The sequence below is a fragment of the Ursus maritimus genome, unplaced genomic scaffold (assembly GCF_017311325.1).
Source record: "Ursus maritimus isolate PB19 unplaced genomic scaffold, ASM1731132v1 scaffold_17, whole genome shotgun sequence".
Taxonomy (NCBI): domain Eukaryota; kingdom Metazoa; phylum Chordata; class Mammalia; order Carnivora; family Ursidae; genus Ursus; species Ursus maritimus.
In genome coordinates, this window is record NW_024424119.1 from 24,298,095 (window position 1) to 24,318,846 (window position 20,752).

The window sequence follows — 20,752 nt, forward strand, 5'->3', positions numbered from 1 at the left end:
CCTCTTAGCTGAGTTCTTCCTCCTGTGATAGGATCCCCCATTCCATAGAACTCATCATACTAATGTAGTGATTTGTCTGCTCCCCAGCTCAGAATTTTGTCAAGTACTATTAAGGTATTACTGTGGATCAGCCACTATTCTAAGCCCCAGGGATATGAGCCATTATTTAAACTATTCAGACAAGAATGGATGCAAATGGAATACAAACAGAAGCAGTAAAAATAGAGGAAAGGGGCAAAGCTGAGAGATATCAAGCTTAGAACTCAGTGACTAGCTTCATATTTGGGCTAAGCAAACAATGTACTTCTAGTTACATCAGTACAAGACATTGGGTCACAGTTTGGTAGGGTACAGGGTGAGTGTTCTGATTTTGAATTAATTTGCATTACCTTTGGATAACAAGGCTCAGCACATTGCTCTTTATTACACAATTGGCAAGAAGATTGAAGCTCAGATTTATTCAACTCCTTCCCCCAAAAGCACTTGAACTTTGGGTTGGCTTCATGGCTCCAGGCTCTGCTCCCTTATCATGCCATGGTCAGGAACAGTCAGCCTCTGTCCCAAGTACTCAGACCTCCATTTACACGCTCCCCCTCCCTGATTCTCTCTCTGCCTGCCCTTGGGAGTGGGGACAAGCCCCTCTTCATGGTCTACTGTGATCTTCATTCCAAGACTCACTCATTCCATGCAGCTGGAAGGCAGCGGAGGCAGGATATAAGCAAGAGGGTTACAGCAGCTTCCCAGATGAGCTCTCCAGAAAGACCTTGCCAATAACCAACAGGGAGCAGAGGAGGGGAGAGTCTATCATTTGCTTTTGACATCCTGTCATATTAGCTACATGCTTTTGATGAACACAAAGTACCTCCTCAAGGTTGGAGCGCTGTGGCACTCCTCTAAAAACCTCCCCTGCAGACTGTGGGCCCTTATGGAAGTCATCAGTGAATTCTGCCTGTGGGATTCCTGGCCACTCCTTCTCATCACTACTATCCTCATGTCCACATTGATCTTCTGGGCCTAAGGACACCAGTGGGAATTCACGATAGAATTCAAACCGGACCTTTATTTACCTTACCTTCCTTCTCTGCTCAAGCCCCTTTATCCACAGTCCAGGGTGGGCTGGGAGGAGTTGTGTGGAATGCTGACCCAGCTTAAGTGTGGGTTAAAGCTCCTTCTCTAGACGGCAAGGACATTTTAGCCTCCCCCCATGCCTTCCTTAACACACCACACTGGAGAGACGGAGGAGACAGACAGCACTTTGCTTAGAGGCAGAGAGTGTATTTTGGGTGACACTCTGCCCCACCTGCACGTTAATGAAAATGACAGTAGCAGTCCTCTTCAAGGGGCACAGATGTTGGGGGAGGCTACAAAGTCTTTTGATTGTGTTGGGTCTTCTTGAGCAGACCAACATTTCCCTCTGAGGCGAGTGGTGAGACCTAGGGTACGTTCCCTGGTTGGGTGGCACAAGCCACTCTAGGACAGTGCCGAGGGCAGTGGCGGGGGTGGCCCAGGACTGAGGCAGAATGGAGTTGGTGAGAGTGGGAGCGGTGCCGGAGCTTACTGTCTGGGGAATGGGGACCATCCAAGAAGGCCAGGCCCACCTGCTTCTCAGTGGGAGAAGATTGGGCCTTGGAGTCCCCTCTTGTCCTATCTGTCTCGGTTCGCCCCATGGGACTTTTGGCTGGAGCCAGGCCCTTTTCTACATTTTCTTTTCTGGTGTTGGCCACTTTCCCAGCTGTAGAGAACATGGATTCTTCACGTACTTTGCCTTTTGCCTTGGAGTTAAAACAGTGCAGAAAGGATTTCATCTTACTTCTCAAGCCTGATTCTGGAAGACTGGGCCTCTTGTGAGTATGGACTGGCATCACCTGTCCCTGCAAAACCTGACCTTTCAGAGTTTGGCCCTGCAAAGGCTTACCCTGAATGAGTTGGCCCAGTAAAAGCTGGCCCTGTGGTGCCTGGGTCACCACAGGCTGGGCATTCTTAGGAATCCTTGCTGGTTTGAGGATGACATTAAGCTTGGTTTGACTGCTGTGCAGGTCATTCTTCTCAGATACCTTCACCCCAGGGATTCCTGGAGGTGGCTCTGGAAGCTGAATCGGAGGGTGATGCCTGGTACCGTGTTCACAGGGAGCATCAAGATGAAAGCTACGGCTCCGTCGCCAGGGGCTGTGGGGTGTCCTGTTCAGAAGCATCCCTTTTGGCCTCTGGGCTTCATCAGGGTGGCTTATGTCTCTTATAGAGGAGTGTGCAAACCCTGCATCCCCTTCTCCGTGGTCCCCTGCCACTTTGGGTTTCCCTGGGTCCTCTCTCTTTTCTGCTGGCATGGGGACTTGGGCTGAGTCCTTGCTGTGGCCAGGGCTTTGGGGCTCAGGGCTCCAGGGCTCCTCCAGGCTGGGGCTGTTCACCCTGGCCTCCAACTGAACACAAAGCACCTGGGCCTCTGTCATGTCCCCACTGGGTTGTGAGATCTTAGAGGCCCAGTGGGCAGAACCATGAGGTACTGCTCTTGAACTAGGTTGCTTCTGGTTCTGTTGCACTGCCTTTAACTCAAGGGCCAGCTGTTCTTTAAGGTGGAGCCATTCTGGATCTGGGACACGAGGAGTGTCTGGTGGGATGGGGAGATCCTGGAGCAATGTTTTTCCTTGGTTGTTTAGACTCCCCAGAGACTCCTGTGTGGATGTGTTGTCTGGGGTTGCTACAGTTTGTTCTCTGGACAACCTTGCCTTTATGGGAATTCCCAGTTGTATCTCTAGGATCTTCTTTCTTAGATGGAAATTTAGTTTGGCTAAGATGGGTTTCTTGGGTGTGTACAGCCCAGAGACCTCTGCCTGGCTTTCTAGAGGCACCATCTTGATCATTTCTTCCACCTGCTCTTCAACCTGGATCTCATCTGCAATGTCTGCACAAGTCTCGTTGGCATCTTGAAAGCATGGCCTAGGACTCAGACACTGCTCTTCAGATGAGATCATCTGAGTCAGAGGTTCAGTTGGGAATTCACCAGGTCCAGGCACCATTCCTGTGATTACAGCTTGGGTAGAGATTGCTGGTGCCATGGCCCTAGAGAGAGCCACATAATAAAGAGCAGGCAGCCCTGACAAGAAGGCCAGGTACTTGTGCCGCAAAGTTGTCTCCAGTTTCTCAATGGCTCCCTTGGACAGGGCTTGGGGCAGCTTAGGGTGTTCAGTGACAGCACCTGGTGAGGCTTGTTGCTGTTGATCAAGGGCCGTTGGTATCCAGGGCACAGCTTTCTGTTGTAGGGCAGGGTCAGTTGCTGCCTGTAGCTCCAGGGGCTTGCTTTCTGGGATGCAGGTGAAGGGAGCCACTTGCAGGCCCCCGGGGATTATGCACTGCCAAGAGCTATATACACGAGCAGGCACCTTGCCCTGGTGAATCTGCCCACATTTGGAGTTGATGTGGCTCTGCAATATTGCCTTGGCCTGGTCAAACAAGTGTGGCATGGGGACTGACACTGGGTCTGTGATGGGTGGGGATGGGTCACCGGCCCCAGTGGCCTCTAGGGCTGTAGGTTGGGGAGCATGCACGTTGGCTAGGGCTGTGCTGCTCCAGGACAGAGTCGACTGATCAGTGGGGGACAGGAGCAATTGGATGGACTCCTGGATCTTTTGGGGCAGGCCCCAGCGATGGTGAATCAACTGCTGCTGGAGGTGGAATTTCTAGACTACTTTGTATCTAAAGATGAACATATGGACCAGTTCTGACTAATAAGATATATAAGGAAATTTGCTGGGTGTGGGGAAGAATTTGCATTCTGATTTAAGAGACAGGATATGAGAACTTGCTTCTAGCTCTCCAACCCATGACCCCTTGCTTCCTGCCTTCAGTAAGAAGTGCAGATGTAATGTTTCTATCTATTTTTTAATGATTTTTATTTATTTGAGAGAGAAAGGGAGAGAGAGAAGGAGGGAGAGGGATTTAGAGCACACATGAGTGGGGCTGGGGGGTGCGGAGAGGGGCAGAGGGAGAGAGAGAAGCCGAATTCCCACTGAGCAGGGAGCCCAGCGTGGGGCTCCATCCCAGGACCTGCATATCATGACCTGAGCTGAAAGCAGACGCTTAACCAGTTGAGCAACTCAAGTGCCCCTGTAATGTTTACACCTAGAGCTGCCATCTTGTGATCCTGAGTTGATACGTCTAGGATAAAATATCAGTATCTGAGGATGATGGAGATTAACGGATAGTGGTTGGATGTTTGATGGCATCAGTCAACCGAAAGGAACCTGGAACCTCCTGGGTTTGACTATTTTCTGAGCCAGAGCACTTACATTTCTTCCAACTACCTTTCATTTTCAGGTACCGTAGTTCTGGGTTATAGTTAGCTATTTCCTAGTTTCACCTAAGATGCAGTTTTCAATTCTATTTTCCTTGTTTTGAGGTGATTTTCTAGAAGAAAATCTTTCACAGATTGAAAAAAAAGTTTGATTATAAAATATGTTAGGAAATATGTGGGAAAAAGGCTTTATTACACACTTCTGGTTGGAACATAAAAAGGAACAAGCTTTTGGAGTGCAACAGGGATAGGAAATGTAAAATGCACATAGCCCTTGACTAGCATTTTCTCTTCTATAAATTTAGCCAACTGATAAACTCACAAAGACTTATGTGTAAAGATGTTCACTGCATCATTATTTGTGATAGTGAAAGAGTGGAAACAAACATGAGGCTGGTTAATTAAATTATGATTTAACCACACAATGGAATACTACACAACCATTAAAAAGGATGAGATTAGTATATGTTCTTGCATATAAGTGAAACAAGTATGTATGGTATCCTCTCATTTTTGTAAAAAAAGTATGGGGAACACACCAATATATATTTATATTAAATATATATATATAACGAAATTGTTAAGGACCATCTTGAAGGCTGGGTACCAGACAGGCAGATGAAATCTCTGTTCTCCAATAGGTTGTTACAAGATACACTATTTCTGTATTCCCTGTCCAGAGTTGTCCTGCATGGCTAAGTGACAGTTGGGTTGGCTCTGTAATGTACCACCTTATATTTGCTTTCCATCTTTTCCTACTTATCTTTTCCTTCATTCTCTCTATAAATAATTTGTACTTAAGCTTTTCCTGGGCTCTGTTTTCTAGGGAACTGGGGCTAAGACCAAGAGTATAGCTTAAATATTTCATGATAAAATTTTAAATGGGGGGGAAAAGGGAACAGAAAGTGCTCTCAAGATACACAGGACTTACTGTGTTGCATCCATGTATTCTCTTCTTGAGAAAACTCTTGAAAGTACTGAGCAAAGAGAAGTCACGGTATAAAAGAACTGCCAATAAACATTGAAGTCATTTAACTATATTTCCTTTTCCATTTAATTATTTTCTCTCCAAAGTCACTATTGAATTGTCCAAGGAAATATAGTAAATTAAAAAAAAATCTATACCAGTACTGGAAGGCCATTTATATTTTGTGAAGTTTCAGCAAGATATAGTGCAAATGTATCTGGACTGAAGGGAATATTAACAAGCTTTCAATTTCATGAATAGAGAAGAAGATCTCACCTGGACTATAAGTAGATGAAAGTCCCCCCCCCCAAAAAAAAAAACTGCTTCACAAATCCAGGATCAGGACAACAGACTTGGAAGTGAGAGTGGGCTGTGGGATAGTAGGGAGAGGGAACCAAATGACTTTGAACACTATCCCCTGGCCTAGTCCTGGAGCACCTCTCTCCTTACTCTCAGCATTTCCACATAGTAGACACCTCTGTGCAAATCAGGAACATTGCTGCAGGTCCCCCAACAAAGAGCTGTGCTTCAGGTGACTTCTGGTTGTCACAAGCATCACAGAGTAAAATGACCACTAACTACATCAGTGAATATGGTAGATCTACTCTTTTTTTGTGTGTAAGGTGAAAAATTATGTGCCTTATTTAAACAAATTTGCATTGAACACTTGCAATTTAAAAAGTCACACTTTAACGTGACAATTACCTTATAGTAAAGGTTGCTTCATGAAAATGTAGTACAATTCAGATATCAAGTTGCCTATTTTTGTAAATAAAGTTTTATTGGAATACAGTCACGTCGATTTGTTGATGTATTGTCTGTGGTTGCTTTCTCAGTACAACGGCTGAGTTGGGTAGTTGTAACAGATGTCTGCTAGTCTAAAATATTTACTATCTAAAAATGTGGCTTCCAACAGCACTATAGTTAAAAGGTACCTGTGAGAAACAGTTTCAGTAACAATATATTCTCTCATTTGTATTGCACATTTTCCGTAAGCCCTTGTGCAGGTATATACACCTTACCCTCAAAGATTTTATATCTCTAGGTACAAATGCTATATAAAAGTTTTTCCTTTATCAAAAATTATAAATCCTTTATAAATATTTTAATCCTATCTGACATATGGCATTACATTACTACCAAGTAGTAAACTCTGTAAAGCACCTTTAGGTTAGCACTAGTTTTTATACTGAAAAAGGGACACAATTTAATACAGAATGGAAAAAAATGAATTTTGAACACAAAAGTGGTAAAACCCTTCTAGAGTGTCCATTTGGAAGGATTATTTACAACCATACTAAACCCTAAAGTTGACATTGGCTTCTTGCTCTTAACTCTCCAGATAACTGCAGAAAGATTTTTAGGCTGTTTATCCATTTTTTAAAAATAATAATTTTGTTTATTATATTATGTTAGTCACCATACAGTACATCCCTAGTTTTTGATGTAAAGTTTGTTTATCTATTTCTATTCATCTGCATCTATCCCTTGGAAATATGTGGGCCACAAATTGATTTAACTACCTGGGATTTGGGAAGGACCCATGACATTAGCCAGCATTCTCATGTCAGGGAATATCCCTCAAGTATCTTAGGAGTATCTCTTTTATATTTACAGCTCCTCTTAAGTTTGGGCAAAGAATTTGCATTACTGTATGGATCCAGTAGAGGTGCCTAATAAACAGTTGCCTCTTCTCCCTCAGAAGGTATCTGGTCCGCTCCTTACTCTCCCTATTTCTCCCAAACAACCTTAATTCTAAGCTGACAAAAGTACCCAAGATTAGGGTCTGGAGACGAGAATGGGCCTTGGGGCCGTCGGGGGGGAGCAAAAGTACAGTCAGAAACCTTATTCTGGGAATTATATCAGTGACTTCATTGGAGAATAAATAGGCTTGGGATTTTGAAGAACCAATAAACCACCTGTTTATTAGAGTAAGAAAGGTATAATGCTTAATCATGGAACTGTAAGTTTATGTTCACGGTAAAAGGTATAACAAAATTAGCTTGCTTAGGACCAACCACATATTTGGTTGCAACACGGATCTGTGTTGTGCATCACAAGGTTCTCAGTAGTTATTTTCTGATGAGAAGAATAACTACTTTCCTCCAAAGCAGTGTTTTTCAACCTTGGTGATTTTTCACCAAATAATATCATGCCAAAATCTGTGAATGTTTTGTCCAATGAAAAATAAAGATGATTTAAGTTTATCTCTACAATATGCCACTTTTAATCACTTCCCTTCTGATGTTCTTGGCTGTGTGAGAGAGAAAGAGGTAAAGTTAGAGCATGTATGCTAGAAATTGTGTGCTGAAGTGTACTGAGCATTTGAATATCATTTGTCAAATGTATTAGGGCAGAAAAAAAGGTTGAGAGCCACTTCTCTAAACAACATGTCCTGCCAAAATCAGATAATCTTTGGCACAGGAACTTTCCTAGTAAATGGAAGAGGGGGTATCAAATGTCAAAGTGGGTTTGTTTCATTTCTTTTCTTTTCTTTTCTTTTTTTTCTTTTCTTTTCTTTTCTTTCTTTCTTTCTTTCTTTCTTTCTTTCTTTCCTTCTTCCTTCCTTCCTTTCTTTCTTTCTTTCTTTCTTTCTTTCTTTCTTTCTTTCTTTCTTTCTTCTCTCTCTCTCTCTCTTTCTCTCTCTTTCCAGGCCCATAGCATACTCATTAATCACCTGCTCTACCAGCCAGCCAGGTGTTGAACAAGAAGACATGGCTTAGGTACAACTTGACAGGAATACTTTAGCACAGGCGCAGAGGAGACAAGGCCATCTCCTCACCAACAGGCTTAGGCAGAAGCTGGTACTATAGCTGGGATGGATGCTAAAAGAGTAGGGTGAATGTACTGAGCACACTGAAGCAGAGGAGGAATTAGAGCAAAGAGCTGACAGTTGACAGACTAATTTCCATGATTCATAGCAGAGGAGAGGGGAGGAAGAAGCTGAAATAGGCTGAAAATCAGGTCTCATAGCTAAGGTAATACTAGTTCTGATCAGACCTCCTATTCTTGCTCCCCTATACCTGGCTTTTTGGCTCAAAAGCTACACTGGCCAAACTTGGTGAGCCATGACCAAGGGGATGACCAGAGTGGGCTGCTCTGTTCTCCATCCACCATTAGTTTCTTTTGCATAGGCTAGCTGGTTCACTGGGGTGTAAGAAAGAGCTATAGGTCTTCTCTTGAGAGAATGAAAAAATGGTATTTAATATCTTTTGGGAAAATGATATTTACAATAAGAAGTAACTAGGTAGAACACTGATGGGATAAGGTTAGGTGAAAAAACAAGCATGTGTAATTATTTGAGCATCACAAATACAGCTGTGTAAAAATGTATCCATAAGAAAAAAGACGAGAAAGAAATAGCCTAGACTATTGGCAGTGATTGTTAGGGAGGTAAAGTTGTTAAGTATATTTTTTCCATTTTCTGAATATGCCACTTTACTTCTATAGTTTCAAAAAGCATGTCAAAGTAAACAACTAGGGAGCTGCCAATTCAATGATAGGTTGTTTATTCAGATCATCCCTTCTGCTAAGAATGACTAGAAAAGACTGAAAAATCTTTAAAAATTTTGTTTGAGCCATGATCCTTGAAGGCAAAGACTGGGAGAAAATATTTGCAAAAGACACATCTGATAAAGGGATGTTATCCAATATATGCAAAAACAAACAAACACTCAGCAAAAAACATAAACAACCCCATTAAAAAATGGGCAAAAGACCTTAACAGACACCTCACCAAAGAAGATATACGGATGGCAAATAAGCACATGAAAAGATGCTCCACATCATATGTTATCAGGGAAATGCAAATTAAAGCAGTGAGATACCACTACACATCTGTTAGAATGGCCAAAATCCAGAACCCTGACAACATTAAATGCTGATGAGGATGTGTAGCAACAGGAACTTTCAGACACTGCTGATAGGAATGCAAAATGGTACAGCCACTTTGGAAGTCAGTTTGGTGGTTTCTTACAAAGCAAAACTTACTCTTATTGTATAATCCAGCAATCATCCTCCTTGGTATTTATTCAGAGGAGTTGAAAACTTATGCCCACACAAAAACCTTCACACAGATGTGTATAGCAGCTTCATTCATAATGCCAAAATTTGGAAGTAACCCAGATGTTCTTCAATAGGGAATGCAAAATAAACTGGTACATTCAGACAATGGAATATTATTATTCAACACTAAGAACAAATGAGCTATCAAGCCACAAATAGACATGGGGGAAACGTAAATACTTATTACTAAGTGAAAGAAGTCATACTGAAAATGCTACATACCATATGATTCCATCTATATGACATTCTGGAAAAGGCAAAACTGTGGAGGCAGTTAAAAGGTCAGTAGTTGCCAGGGATTGGGGAGGAGGGATGGATGAATAAGTGAAGCACAGGGGATTTTTAGGGCAATGAAACTATTCTTGCATGATGCATAATGGTGGATACATGTCATTATACATGTGTTCAAACCCACAGAACGTACATCATCAAGGATGAACATTAAGGTAAACTATAGCCTCTAGGTGATAATGATGTGTCAATGTAGGTTAATCTATTGTAACAAATGTACCACTCTGGTGCAGGACGTTGATAATGGGGAAGGCTGTGCATATGTTCGGAGAGGGGTATATGGAAAATCTCAATTTTGCTATGAACCTCAAACTGCTCTAAAAAATAAAGTCTATTTAAAAATCTGATTTGGATGAAGAGATGCTCAACATCGTTCATCATCAGGGAAATACAAACCAAAACTACAATGAGATTTTACCTCACGCCTGTCAGATGGCTAAAATCAACAACACAAGAAACAACAGGTGTTGGCTGTTGATGTGGAGAAAGGGGATCCCTTTTGCACTGTTGGTGGGAACGCAAACTGGAGCAGCCACTCTGGAGAACAATATGGAGAGTCCTCAAAAAGTTAAAAATAGAATTATCCTATGTTTCAGCAATTGCACTACTAAGTATTTACTCAAAGAATACAAAAATACTAATTCAAAGGGATACATGCACCCCAATGTTTATAGCAGCATTGTCTGCAATAGCCAAATTATGGAAACAGCCCAAATGTCCATCAACTGATGAACAGATAAAGAAGATGTGAGATATACATACATATATATATGTATATATGTATATAAAATATGTGATATTCATATTACTCAGCCATAAAAAATAATGAAATCTTGCCATTTTCAGTGACATGGTTGGAGCTTAGAGAGTATTATGCTAAGCGAAAGAAGTCAGAGAAAGACAAATACCATATGATTTCATTCACGTGTGGAATTTAAGAAACAAAACAAGCATGGGGGAAAAAAGAGAGAGAGAGGCAAACCAGGAAACAGAGTCTTAACTATAGAGAACAAACTGATGGTTACCAGAGGGGAGTTGGGTGGGAGGATGGGCTAAATAGGCGATGGGGATTAAGGAATTCATGTTGTGACAAGCACTAGGTTTTGTATGGAAGTATTGAATCACTATATTGTACACCTGAAACTTAATATAACACTGTATGTTAACTAACTAGAATTTAAAAAAAAACTTTAAAAAAATCAGTTTGAAGGCAATACCAAAACAGTGAAGGATTATGGGTCCAAGACTCAGGTGAGAAGGGAAGTTTTCAGAGATTAGTGTGACATTTAGTGCTGTCCTTTCCCATAAGGCTATTGTCAATGACAAGAACCAAGAGGCTAAAAAGCTGAGCAGAAAATTTCACAAATTCACAGGATAGAGGGAACAAGAATTGGAGTCAGGGCCTGATAAGGTGGAGAGGCTCTGGTGAACACCATAGATTTTTGATTGAGGACCCATATCAGCAAGTATGAATTGTAGAGACGAGCCCTTACAGGGGTGGAATTCACTTTGAATCCTCTCAGTCTCTGATTTAACTAGATGATCTGGGATCACCAGTGCCTCTAGCTTACCTTCCAGCCATAAAATATCAAAACCTGATAAGGATAGAATGAGAAAGGAAAATTACAAGCTAATCTAATTTATGAACATAGATCTTATGAGCCTAAACAAAATATTACCCAACCAAATCCAAAAATATATAAAAACAAGAACACACTACGACTGAAATGGATTTAGGGAGTGCAAGGCAAGTTTATGACTGAAAAGGCAATCACTGCAATTCATATTAAAAGAATCAGGAAGAAAAATTAAGTGATCATATTGATAGATGTAGAAAAAGAAGTTTATAAAAGTAAACATCCATTAATGATAAAATTTTCTCAAATGAGGAATAGAAGAAATCTGATAAAGAATAAAGAATAAGCAAACATTATATTTAAAAAGGAAATGTTGAAAGCTTTTTTCCTGAGATAAGGAATGAGAGAGGTATGCTTGCTATTACTCTTTATATTCAATCTTATACTGGCGGTTCTAGCCAATGTACTAAGGCATGAAAAAGAAGGAAGTGTCATACAGATTGGAGAGGAAATAAAGCAGCCCTAATTCACAGATGACTTGATTTATATGTTGAAAATCTGAGAGAATCTTCAGATAAAAACTATTAGAATAAATAAGAGAACTTAGCAAGGTTACTAGATAGAAGATCAATATATAAAAATCAATAGATCTGAAACTATTTCAAAAAACAGAAATGGAAGGAAAACTTCCAAACTCATCCTATGAGGCCAGTATTACCTTGATCCCCAAACCAGATAAAGACTCCATAAAAAGGAGAATTACAGACCAATATCCCTGATGAACACGGATACAAAAATTCTCACCAAGATACTAGCTAATAGGGTCCAACAGTACACTAAAAGGATTATTCACCACAACCAAGTGGGATTTATTCCTGGGCTGCAAGTGTGGTTCAACATCTGCAAATCAATCAACGTGATACACCACATTAAGAAGAGAAAGGACGAGGGGCGCCTGGGTGGCTCAGTCGTTAAGCGTCTGCCTTCGGCTCAGGGCATGATCCTGGCGTTATGGGATCGAGCCCTGCATCAGGCTCCTCCACTGTGAGCCTGCTTCTTCCTCTCCCACTCCCCCTGCTTGTGTTCCCTTTCTCGCTGGCTGTCTCTCTCTCTGTCAAATAAATAAATAAAATATTTAAAAAAAAACTAGTGACTTTCTTTAAAAAAAAAAAAGAAGAGAAAGGACAAGAACCATATGGTCCTCTCAACAGATGCAGAAAAAGCATTTGACAAAATACAGCATTCTTTCTTGATAAAAACTCTCTGTAGTGTAGGGATAGAAGGAACATACCTCAATATCATAAAAGTAATATAAGAAAAACCCACAGCGAATATCATCCTCAACGGAGAAAAACTAAGAGCTTTCCCCCTAAGGTCAGGAACACCACAGGGATGTCCACTCTCACCACTGCTGTTCAACATAGTACTGGAAGTCCTAGCCTCAGCAGTCAGACAACAAAAAGAAATAAAAGCCATCCAAGTTGGCAAAGAAGAAGTTAAACTCTCACTCCTCGTAGATGACAACTATAGCCACTTTGGAAAACAGTTTAGCAGTTCCTCAAAAGGTCAAACGTAGAGTTATCATATCACCCATATTCCACTCTAAGCATATACCCAAAGAGAAATAAAAACATGTCCACACAAAAATTTGTACATGAATGTTCATAACAATGTTACTCATAACAGCCAAAAGGCAGAAACAACCCGAATGCCTATCAACTGATGAATGGATAAACAAATGTGGTTTATTCATATAATGGAATATTATTCAACCATAAAAATAAATGAAATACTGATGTGTGCTACAACACGGATGAATCTTTAAAACATTCTGCTTAGTGGAAGAAGCCAGTATCAAAAGACCAGTGTTGTAGGATTCTATTTACATGAAATGTCCAGAGTAGGCAAATCTATAGAGATAGAAAGTAAATAAGTGAATGCCTAGGGTTAGAGTATGGGAAGGTTGAGGGGTGATGGTTAAAGGATATGGGTTTTCTCCTGGGGTATGAAAATATTCTTAAATTGAGAGTAGTGATGGTTGCCTAACTCTGTAAATATATATAAAAAGCACTGAATTTTATACTTTAAGTTGTCTAATTGTATGGTATGTGAATTATATCTCAATAAGGCTGTTATCAAAACCGCCATTAGCATGAAGATTCGGCCCTCCCCCCCCCCAGTAAGAATATTTGGGAAATTAATTTTAAGACAAAGAAACAAATTACTACATGTTATTTTTTGGAGACCTTATTGTATCTTCAAACCAAAATACATCCTTACGTTTAAGATAATTTAGGAATATTCCTGCCTAAACATGGGATGGATTTGAGCTCTTTCAATAACTTTCTTGAACTTAAAAATTCCATAATACAAGAGCAAGAAGACTTTTTCTACCAAAGAGCAATGAATGATTGTTTAATACAAATAAAATAAGGTGAATATACAAGTAAAATGCAGCTTGTGTCAGGAAATCTACAAAGTAGCTTGATCTTTTATTATTGCCCTATATTTATTATGAGACCTAAAATTTAATGTGCTGCCTTGACATCTTTGAGTCTTATGGGGTCCCAAAGTTCTGACTATGCGTTCAACTCTTCCCAGATACAACCCTCACCCAGCAGGAAAGCCCCCTACTTTGCTAGTTTCTCTATGAGCTGGACCAGCTGCACCTGACTCTTCCTTAACTTAATGGGCTTCATCTCCCTGCAGCCCGTGGAATTATTTGCCGATCACATTCTCCCATGGGAACCATGGGTCACCCCATCTTCCTTTTACCACAAAGCCTGCCTCCCACAGCCCCCGTTTGTTCACTCTACTCCTGAAAGCAGCCCAGTGTGATGTTGCATGGTGTTTGGTGTCCTCCTTCCCTGGGCTATGAATATATGTGATTATAAACTGCTGTCAATCTCATAGGTCCAGTGTCCAGTGCTGTGAGTTCAGCCACCTCCAGAACCCCAGGATGCTGTGTCCCTCACCAGTGGGATGAAGAGAAGGTGAACAGAATATTATATGTACTACCCAACCAGCTCTGCTTCCTGCAGCTGCGGCCGCCTTCTATGCTACTTCAGTAGTTCTGTCTTCCATTAACCTGACCTAATGTGGCCCTGCATGGTGTTTGGTGTCCTCCTCCCCTGCGCTGTGAGTATATATGATTAATAAAACTGCTGTCAGTCTCAGAGGTCCAGTGTCGGGTGTCATGAGTTCAGCCACCTCCAGAACCCTGGGACACTCTGTCCCTCACCAATGGGATGAAGAGAAAGTGAACAGACTACTATATGTCCTACCCAACCAGCTCTGCTTCCTGCAGCTGCTGCTGCCTTTTTACTGCTGAAACAGTTCTCAGTCTCCTCCTAACCTCCTGCCCATGACAAAACCATCAGATTGTGCAAACCTTGCACCTGCTCCAACCAGCGCACTATGTACCTTGCAGATAACCCACAGCCGCTGCCATCCCACGAAGCCATTTAAACCGCCTGCTGCGAACCCGTCTGCAGCAGCTCACACACCCTTGTTCCTCTGTCTCCAAACTCAGGAGTGAGAGCCAAAAACAATCTTATGTGTTTTTGCAGAGTAGGCCTTTAGTACAGGTTTATTTACTGATTTGGTACTCATTGATGAAGGGTGCTCGAGTGGTTAGGACAGTGGGATCGGTGTCTTCCCAAACAAAGGCACATTCGTGTAATGAACACATCAACGATATGGGCATGGATCTTCACATTTGCCCTTCCTGGCTCACAGTTTATAGTGAAGAGCAAACAAGAGAAACGAAGTATCTGAAAAGTCTCTATGGATGCTGGAGGGCTACACAACTATAAATTCATATTCATTTGTTTCTAGAAAACTTGCCAAAGCCAGGCTCTGCTTCCACGATTGTGCCACACTTACTGTAATAGAATTTCTTCAGGAAACTGTTCACAGTTGTTGACTCTTATGTACCACGGGTCATATCAGAGCCCCATAAAGAAAAATCCTGATGTGAGTTTGTCTCTCCACACAAACCTTATGAAGAACCTCTGTGTTTTATTCTCAGAAAATATCTCAGAAAATATTACAACATTTGCAGCAACATGGACGGGACTGGAGGAGATTATGCTAAGTGAAATAAGTCAAGCAGAGAAAGGCAATTATCATATGGTTTCACTCATTTATGCAACATAAGAAATAGCAGGGAGAGCAGTAGGAGAAGGAAAGGAAGAATGAAGTGGGGGTAAACAGAAGGGGGAATGAACCACGAGAGACTATGGACTCTGGGAAACAAACTGAGGGCTTCAGAGAGGAGGGGGGTGAGGGATTGGGATAGGCCAGTGATGGGTATTAAGGAGGGCATGTTTTGCATGGAGCACTGGGTGTTATACGCAAATAATGAATCATGAACACTACATCAAAAACTAAGGATGTACTGTATGCTGACTAATATAACATAATAAAAAAAAAGAAGAAGAAAATATTACTGAAAAGATTTGCCAAACATTATATTGGGTACTGGAGACAGAAAAACATCATTGCTATTTAACAGCAACATTAAAAATTTTTTAAATTTTAAATTATGTTAAGAAACATATAACATAGGGGCACAGTGGGTGGCTCAGTCAGTTAAGTGGCTGCCTTCGGCTCAGGTCACGATCCCAGAGTCCTGGGATCGAGTCCCACATCAGGCTCCCTGCTTGATGGACAGCCTGATTTTCCCTCTCCACCACTTGTGCTCTTTCTCGTGTACTCTCTCTTTCTCTCCCTCTCTCTCTCTAATAAATAAATAAGTAATCTTAAAAAAAGAAACCTATAACATAAAATTTATCATTTAAAAAATTGAGGTATAATTGACATATAACATATTAGTTTCAGGTATATAACATGATTCAGTTTTTGTATATATTGCAAAAAATCACCACAATTCTAGTTACCATCCCTTACCCAACAAGGTTGCAAAAAACTTTTTTCTTGTGATGAGGATTTTTAAGATCTATTCTGAGCAACTTCCAAATATGCAACACAGTATTGTTAACTATAGTCACCATGCTGTACATTATATCACCATGACATAATTATTTTATAACTGGAAGTGGGTTTTTTTTGTATAATTTCATTTATCTGTGGAATCTAAAAAACAATCAAATTAACAACAACAACAACAACAAAAAACAAAACAGAAACAGACTCATAGATATAGAGAACAATCTGATAGTTGCCAGAGCAGAGGGGGAATTGGGCAAATTAGGGGAAGGGAATTAAAAGGTACAAACTTCCAATTATAATATAAATAAGACATGGGGTTGCAATATATAGGATAGAAAATAGAGTTAATAATATTGTAACTACTTTGTATGGGTGACAGATAGTAGCTAGATTTACCATGATTACTTCATAACATATAAATGTTTTTTTAATTATGAAGAGATTGAAGCAGTGATCAAAAACCTTCCCAAAAACAAGAGTCCAGGGCCTGACGGATTCCCTGGGGAATTCTACCAAACATTCAAAGAAGAAATAATACCTATTCTCCTAAAGCTGTTTCAAAAAATAGAAACAGAAGGAAAACTACCAAACTCATTCTATGAGGCTAGTATTACCTTGATCCCCAAACCAGGCAAAGACCCCATCAAAAAGGAGAATTACAGACCAATATCCCTGATGAATATGGACGCCAAAATTCTCAACAAGATCCTAGCTAATAGGATATATACATTAAAAGGATTATCCACCATGACCAAGTGGGATTTATCCCTGGGATGCAAGGGTGGTTCAACATTCGCAAATCGATCAGTATGATAGATCATATCAACAAGAAGAGTCAAGAACCATATGATCCTCTCAATTGATGCAGAAAAAGCATTTGATAAAATACAGCATCCTTTCTGATTAAAACCCTTCAGAGTGTAGGGATAGAGGGTACATTCCTCAATCTCATAAAAACCATCTATGAAAAGCCTACAGCAAATATCATTCTCAATGGGGAAAAGCTGAAAGCCTTTCCCTTAAGATCAGGAACACGACAAAGATGCCCACTCTCGCCACTATTATTCAACATAGTACTAGAAGTCCTTGTAACAGCAATCAGACAACAAAATGGGATAAAAGGTATCCAAATCGGCAAAGAAGAAGACAAACTGTCTCTCTTTGAAAATGACATGATACTCTATATGGAAAACCCAAAAGAATCCACTCCCAAACTATTAGAAGTTATAGAGCAATACAGTAATGTGGCGGGATAACACTGGCCAAACTTGGTGAGCCATGACCAAGGGGATGACCAGAGTGGGGCTGCTCTGTTTCTCCATCCACCATTAGTTTTCTGCTTTTGCATAGGCTAGCTGGTTCACTGGGGGTGTAAGAAAGAAGAGCTATATGGTCTTCTCTTGAGAGAATGAAAAAAGTGGTATTTAATATCTTTTGGGAAAATGATATTTACAATAATAAGAAGTAACTGGAGTACCCAGAACACTGATGGGATAAGGTTAGGTGAAAAAACAAGCATGTGTAATTGTTTGAGCATCACAAATACAAAACTGCCGTAAAAATGTATCCATGAAAAAAAGGCAAAGAAATAGCCTAGACTATTGGCAGTGATTGTTAGGGAGGAAGTAAAGTTGTTTAAAATATATTTTCCATTTCTGAATATGCCACTTTACTTCTATAGTTTCAAAAAACATGTCAAAGTAAACAACTTCAAGTGAATTCAATGATATGGTTGTTTATTCAGATCATCCCTTCTGCTAAGAATGACTAGAAAAGACTGAAAAATCTTTAAAAATTTTTTGTTTGAACCATGATCCTTGAAGGCAAAGACTGGAGAAAATATTTGCAAAAGGTACATCTGATAAAAGGGATGTTATCAATATATGCAAAAACAAACAAACACTCAGCAAAAAACACTAAAACAACCCCCATTAAAAATGAAGACCATGTAGACACCTCTCACCAAAGAGAAAGTATACGGATGGCAAATAAGCACATGAAAAAGATGCCACATCATGCCTTCTTTATCAGGGAAATAAAAGTAAAGCAGTGAGATACTTACTACACATCTGTTAGAATGGCCAGAAATCCAAGAACCCTGACAACATTAAATGCTGACGGGTGTGTAACTTAACATGGAACTTTTAGACACTACGATAGGAATGCAAAATGGTACAGCCACTTTGGAAGTCAGTTTGGTGGTTTCTTACAAAGCAAAACTTACTCTCTTATTGTATAATCCAGCAATCTATCCTCCTTGGTATTTATTCAGAGGAGTTGAAAACTTATGCCCACACAAAAAAACCTTCACACAGATGTGTATAGCAGCTTCATTCATAATGCCAAAATTTGGAAGTAACCCAGATGTTCTTCAATAGGGAATGCAAAATAAACTGGTACATTCAGACAATGGAATATTATTATTCAACACTAAGAACAAATGAGCTATCAAGCCACAAATAGACATGGGGAAGCATAAATACTTATTACTAAGTGAAAGAAGTCATACTGAAAATGCTACATACCATATGATTCCATCTATATGACATTCTGGGAAAGAGGCAAAACTGTAAGGAGGCAGTTAAAGGTCAGTAGTTGCCAGGGATTGGGGAGGAGGGATGGATGAATAAGTGAAGCACAGGGGATTTTTAGGGCAATGAAACTATTCTTGCATGATGCATAATGGTGGATACATGTCAAGTATACATGTGTTCCAGCCACAACGTACATCATCGAGACATTAAAGGGTAAACTATAGCCTAGGTGATAATAAAGTGTGTCAATATGTGGAAGATTCCAATCTGTTGCTTAACAAATGGCACACTCTGGTTGCAGGGCGTTGATAATGGCTGGGGAAGGCTATTGCATATGTTCGGAGGGGTGTGTATGGAAAATCTCAATTTTGCTATGAACCTCAAACTGCTCTAAAAAAATAAAAAAGTCCTCTTTAAATCCCTGATTTGGATGAGAGATGTAGCCAACATCGTTCATCATCGAAATACAAACCAAAACTACAATGAGATTTTTACCTCAGCCTCCTGTCCAAGATGGCTAAAATCAACACAACACAGAAACAACAGGTGTTGGCTGTTGATGTGGAGAAAAGGGGTCCACTTGCACTGTTTGGTGGGAGCAAACTGGAGCAGCCACTCTGGAGAACAATATGGAGAGTCCTCAAAAGTTAAAAATAGAATTATCCTATGTTTCAGCAATTGCACTACTAAGTATTTACTCAAAGAGAATACAAAAATACTAATTCAAAGGGATACATGCACCCCAATGTTTTATAGCAGCATTGTCTGCAATAGCCAAATTATGAAACAGCCCCAAATGTCCATCAACTGATGAACAGATAAAAGAAGATGTGAGATATACATACACATATATATATGTATATATGTATATAAAATATGTGATATTCATATTACTCAGCCATAAAAAATAATGAAATCTTGCCATTTTTCAGTGACATGGTTGGAGCTTAAGGAAGTATTATGCTAAGCGAAAGAAGTCAGAAGAAAGACAAATACCATATGATTTCATTCACGTGTGGAATTTAAAACAAAACAAGTGGGGGGGAAAAAGAGAGAGGAGAGGCAAACCAGGAAACAGAAGTCTTAACTATAGAGAACAAACTGATGGTTACCAGAGGGAGGTGGGTGGGAGGATGGGCTAAATAGGCGATGAGGATGGGGAATTCATGTTGTGAAACCCAAGCACTAGGTTTTTGTATGGAAGTATTGAATCACTATATTGTACACCTGAAACTTAATATAACACTGTATGTTAACTAACTTTAGAATTTAAAAAAACTTTAAAAAAATCAGTTTGAAGGCAATACCAAAACAGTGAGATTATGGGTCCAAGACTCAGGTGAGAAGGGAAGTTTTCAGAGATTAGTGTGACATTTAGTGCCTGTCCTTTCCCATAAGGCTATTGTCAATGACAAGAACCAAGAGGCTAAAAAGCTGAGCAGAAAATTTCACAAATTCACAGGATAGAGGGAACAAGAATTGGAGTCAAGGGCCTGATAAGGTGGAGAGGCTCTGGTGAACACCATAGATTTTTGATTGAGGACCCATATCAGCAAGTATGAATTGTAGAGACGAGCCCTTTACAGGGGGTGGAATTCACTTTGAATCCTCTCAGTCTCTGATTTAACTAGATGATCTGGGATCACCAGTGCCTCTAGCTTACCTTCAGCCATAAAAAATATCAAAACCTGATAAGGATAGAATGAGAAAGGAAAATTACAAGCTAATCTAATTTATGAACATAGATCTTATGAGCCTAAACAAAAATATTACCCAACCAAATCCAAAAATATATAAAAACAAGGAACACTCGACTGAAATGGTTTAGGGAGTGCAAGGCAAGTTATGACTGAAAAGGCAATCACTGCAATTCATATTAAAAGAATCAGGAAGAAAAATTAAGTGATCATATTGACTAGATGTAAGAAAAGAAGTTTATAAAAGTAAGCATCCATTAATGATAAAATTTTCTCAAATGAGGAATAGAAGAAATCTGATAAAGAATAAAGAATAAGCAAACATTATATTTAAAAGGAAATGTTGAAAGCTTTCCTGAGATAAGGAATGAGAGAGGTAT

The 20,752-nt window shown here is 40.1% G+C and overlaps 1 protein-coding gene across 1 annotated transcript; it reads right to left on the reverse strand.

The window, feature by feature from the left end:
• Window positions 1-1,433: 1,433 nt before the first annotated feature.
• FAM205A (family with sequence similarity 205 member A) lies at window positions 1,434-5,714 on the reverse strand. The gene is made up of 2 exons (XM_040632326.1): window positions 5,706-5,714; window positions 1,434-3,674 (listed from the first exon to the last, which is right to left on the reverse strand). Exons 1-2 carry the CDS (start codon window positions 5,712-5,714, stop codon window positions 1,434-1,436), a joined length of 2,250 nt encoding a protein of 749 aa, XP_040488260.1.
• Window positions 5,715-20,752: the final 15,038 nt, after the last annotated feature.